The sequence below is a fragment of the Protobothrops mucrosquamatus genome, unplaced genomic scaffold (genome assembly GCF_001527695.2).
Source record: "Protobothrops mucrosquamatus isolate PMUCROS unplaced genomic scaffold, P.Mucros_1.0 scaffold566, whole genome shotgun sequence".
Taxonomy (NCBI): Eukaryota; Metazoa; Chordata; class Lepidosauria; order Squamata; family Viperidae; genus Protobothrops; species Protobothrops mucrosquamatus.
In genome coordinates, this window is record NW_015386869.1 from 1407619 (window position 1) to 1412919 (window position 5301).

At 34.4% G+C, this 5301-nt stretch overlaps 1 protein-coding gene across 1 annotated transcript in view; it reads right to left on the minus strand.

Annotated features, from left to right (window-relative positions):
- Nucleotides 1-1356: 1356 nt before the first annotated feature.
- Nucleotides 1357-5301, minus strand: part of ATE1 (arginyltransferase 1) — a 71899-nt gene continuing 67954 nt past the window's right edge. The window contains exon 13 of the mRNA XM_029284395.1: nucleotides 1357-1562. Coding sequence (XP_029140228.1) covers nucleotides 1384-1562 — 179 coding nt within the window. The 3' untranslated portion in view covers nucleotides 1357-1383. The remainder of the gene's footprint in view (nucleotides 1563-5301) is intronic.

The following is a 5301-nucleotide window of genomic DNA, read 5'->3' on the forward strand; positions in this document are numbered from 1 at the left end:
AAATCTAGATGCATAACAGGATTTTTATGTTCTGCTATCCTACTGTATTAGACAACGAGAGAAAGACTAATCAAAGTTGTCTGAAAAATATCAACTGACCGCAGAATGTTGCATTTCATAGCCTTGTATTTTACAGCTTAAAATACAGGATAGCATTAAAAGTTCTGAATACCCAGTTAAAACATTGTTCTGTGTCAAATAAGATATTTTTAATGGTGTGTTGAAAACTAATTATCTGAATACTACAATTAACATAAACATTAAGAATATAAAACAAAAGAAAAATGGGATGTACTTCAATATAGTTTTAATCTACATATTTAAATTAATTTCTTTGGTAATTTGATAAACATTTCAATTCCAACATTTCCCAAAATGTCAATTTAATTACAAAAAAAACACCAAAAACCTAAATCATCAAACTTCCTGGTTATTTCAATACAATGATAAGTTATTTAAAGCAAACATTTAAAAGACTGCAGTGAATAATTTGAAGGATGCAGTGCATAGATACACATTAGATGGCTTTATATTATGTCATATAATACAGAGGTCCTCAACCCCTGGTCCGTGGACTGGTACCGGGCCGCAGCATGCCAGCAACCAGTCCGCACAGACAAGCAAAGCCCCATCTGTGGGATGCAGGCAGCACACAAAACCACGCACCCTCCGGTCCGCGGAAAAACCTCTCTCGGTGGAACCAGTTGGGGACCTCTGATATAATAGCAATCCTAGGCACCAATTCTACTAGTCAGTGGTTGGTTTTTGACACTGAAGCATAGTGCAAAACATTGGCTTACTTCCAAGTATCTGACTAACTGAATTCTGAAATAACACTAGAACAAAATATTTAATTATCTGATAGTAGTTAAAGAAAATATAAAATTTCTGAAATATTTATACTTTTCACAACTTATATTTCATCACCCAGCTGATTTTAAATATTCTCTTCTGTAAATACCTACAAAATGCTACTTCAAATGTTCCACTCACTTTTATACTCATCCCATTCACTTATTTGAAAATGTAAGGACTTTAATCTCATGAACTCAGTCACTGTAATATTCTGCCAAACCCTTAATATAAAGACTCAAAACCAATGTTTTATGCTAAAGTTTGTCAACATGTTCATTTCCAGGCAGAAAAGGATACACAGTACATATTTTTTTAATACGCATAACAACAGAAAACTGCAGAGATATGGAATCTTGCAGTGGTGTGACAAAACATCGTTCTGGAACATCTACAGCAGGGGTCTCCAACCTTGCCAAATTTAAGACTTGTGGACTTCAATTCCCAGAATTCCTCAGCCAGCTTTGGGAGTTGAAGTCCACAAGCCTTAAGTTGCCAAGTTTGAGAACCCCTGATCTACAGAATGAATATTCAGTTCCGAAAAAGCAACATCCTCTTCAAGCATGCCTGTCCCACGAGAGTGGCATATTGCTGTACAGTTTCTTCATCACTTGGTCCTTTTCGATTTCTCTTATACACCCTGTAAGGCATAACCGATCTCTTATGGAGAACCTGAACTTGATCAAGTTCCTTCATCATCCCTTCATCAGCTGAAAAAGGAAACAGAAATATTAACAAACTGCAATGGCTAAATGAACAAAGAACATGTTAGATTTTTTTTTTGAGATGACATCAAACTGTACAGGGCAGCAATATTATGTTTAGAAAGTACATCATATAGAAGAAACTTAAAATATTGGACTTTATTTATTTTAGTTTTCAGCTTCAAGCCTAATTTTCATAAGCAGCATTATCACAGCCTTTTCTAAATTACTTCTATTCAGGTTTTAAGTACAGGAAACCAAGCACATGTTACAAAGATTTTATTTCTTCACCACCAGTATGCAAGCTATGTTTAATATAAATATCAGGAAACAAACCAGATTTTCTAAGGTTTAAAAAGTTAAATTGTGCTTGAGTAAAAAGTGACATATACTCTTTAAGAATATTATTATTAAGTTTATAGATATGAAAAAAATTGAATCATGAAAATATGTACAAAATACATAAAAATACTTGACTAGAGTTCCTTGAAGGGGGTCATATCCCATTACCAGGGCTTTTTTTCTCGGACTTTTCCACCGCCTTGAGTTTGGACCGGTGCGGGAGTAGTTTGGGATCCTGGCGGGGAAATCTCTTGTCCTTACGTTCATTTTAAACCCTCCCCGATAAAGGCCACACCCTCCCCGATAAAGGCCACGCCGGCCGGGCCTTTTTCCACGGCCTTGCGCCAAGGCGGCGCAAGCGGCTGAAAAAAAGCCCTGCCCATTACCCTGTGACATAAAATCTTTCCATTTGAAGTTAATCTTATTTTATCTTTCATATAAAACCGTAGTAGGCTTACATTTTTTATGTCAAGAAATTATTTATTATTACTGAATAAAATAATCATAGTATTGGTGCCATTATACAATTGTTTGTAGCATAGGTTATAATACAGAACAAAATTTAAATAGTTGTACAAGCAATTTCTTTCAAGAAACAAACAATAACTGAAAACATAATGTTTTCCATTGTTAAATTTAACACTAAACATCTGTTACTAAGATATATTTATATATTCAATTAAGAAAAAATAGATTTTTAAACAAATTATAACTAGGATAGGGCTTTAAGACCTTTAAAACTCATTTCACAATTTATCTGGACACATTTTTTATAAAATATGCTGAACTGATGCAAAAATTTAAAGCAGGAGTGGAAAGGCTCCTACTTTTAAGGCATGTTTTATAAAAGCACACAAATCAACAGAAAGTGGAATGAATCCAAACACTTGATAATCTCAAGGTACTGTACAAGTTTGCTATGGGAAACTGGCAGCCTATATCAGTAGAAAAAGCTTTGTCTCAAAACAATGCCAACATTCTCTAGCCTCTTCATTATTACAGTAGAATATTACAAAGATTTGATACTCCTTTCTCCTTAAGAATGTTTCCAAATATCAGGATATGGATATCTATGTATAAAGCATAGCATCCCTTAATCATTACTTAATCATTTTGTTTCAAACATAACAAAACATAAAGGAACATAAGGCTCCATGTTATGAAGGCTTCTTGTTCAATAAGCCTAAATTTACTTTTCCTTTAATATTGGCAAATGCAATCGAAATCCCAACACTGACTCAACTTGTTAGTGGCTTTTTGAACCATTAGCCATTTGTGTAGACAATATTTTTCTTACATTCTATCAGGTTTATGTATTTCTACTTCCTTGGTCAAAAACTCTGGGGGACATTAGGCAAAGAATTCTAGTTTCAAGTTCAATTCCGGATAGAAGTTCATCATAAAATGAGTTTTTCTTAAAAAGAAACAGAAGTTATTTAACTGTAGGTAAAATATGAGCTGCAACCTAAATATTTCTGGCACCAAGTCATATCTTTAAACAAGCACCCATAAAGAGACCCTATTTCAAGACTCTCATATTTTCCAATCCTATTTCTTTTACTAAACATTGAAATTTAAGATTGGAGAACCATTTCTACCTGACTTTGACTTTTCCTAGATCCAGATTTTGTTGACTTTATTAGATGCTGCCATATAACTATTTTTTAAAATTTGTGTTTGTTCTTCAAACTTGCAGGTCACTGACTGAACATAACACCTTGTGCATGTCCATCTTTCATCAGAAACAAGAGAAATCGTATGTCTACTACAATAAAATTTGATTTAGCTATAGTCTATACATCATACAATTTTCGTAACTTTCTTTAAATTATAGATACCTCTCTGAATAATAAGTAGAAATTTTTTACATAACTATTATCAAATAAATTAAGAAAACAAACAAAAACCATTGAAATGAACAAAGATGATATAAAAATGAGATCGCTCAATCTGCAAACCACAACTATCCAATTGCAAAATCTCTAACCCCAATTCCATCTGCTATTGTTTTATTTATGCATTAAAGTTGTTATATGCAGTTAATATAAATATAAACTGACTTATACATTCTATAATCCCTAAGAAATGCTTTTTGATGTAGGCAGCTCTCTCTCTCTCTCTCTCTCTGTCTGCCTGTGGTGTTTGTTACAACCTCTAAGGAACACGGTGTCAAATTATAATTGCACAAATTATAGTTTCAGTTCAGGTGTCTTAGTTATTTATGGATCATGTGCAAGGTAATTACAAATATACATTAATCGCATAAAGTAAGAATTACTTATTTAAATTTGACCATGCAAGACTTTGCCAGGAAATGTTTATCTGAAAATAACAACAACAACAATAATAATAAAGTTGGAAGGGACCTTAGAGGTTATCTAGTCCAACCCCCTGCTCAGGCAGGAAACCTCAGGCAGAAAACTGCTCGCACAGGCACGAAGCCGAAGACCCCAGCCTGAAGATGACGAGTGGGACCTCGTCAAAATGTTGCCAAGATACTCTCAATCTTACATGGGAAAAGACCCAAATATGCCAAGACCTGCATATATATATGGGTTCGAATCCCATAAAGGGTATGGCTAACTGATGAAAGCAGAACAAGCTAGAAATTGCCATCTTAGTCTCCCAATTTAATTCTTTAACTCTTTGTCAGAAAAAGAAATTTGGTTATTTGGGTTTTCTCCCGCGTAAAATTGGAAGTGTCTTGGCGACGTTTCGACGAAGTCCCATTTGTCATCTTCAGGCTGTTTTCAGCCTCGTGCTTCTAGGAGCAATGTGTGATCGCAGCTGTTTCTTCCTTTTAACTGCCAGCGGGGTTTGAACTGATTGGGTGGGAGCTTGGCTGTGTTCCCACTCAATCAGTTCAAACCCCACTGGCAGTTAAAAGAACTAAAAAGTTCGAAATGGCTATTCCAGTTCTCCCTTAATTCTTTGTCAGCAATCCAAATTTTGAAAAACACATATGATGTCGCAGTTGCGAATGCTGCCTGTGGATAATTGAGTTATTTGTGCCCTGATGATGTTGGTAGGATCCAACGAAAGCTAGGTCCTTTTTAAAAATTCTTTTAAAGGTTTTTAATGTTTTATTAAAACTTTTAAAGATTTTGCAATCTCCTGGTGTTCACATTTTATTATTTATCATATATATATATATATATATATATATATATATATATATATATATATATATATATATATATATATATGGACCATTTCTGGCTTTTTTGCCTTCATCAGTTAGCCATACCCTTTATGGGATTCGAACCTGGGCAGTTATACATACTAGTCAGTGATTTAGTCACTGAGCCACAGGTTCTCTTCCCCTCTTTTGCCAGCAGAGTCAAGGGAGTAATTATAGGGAGTTCAGACAGATTGGTCTGATTGTGAACACCTTGACATTTTC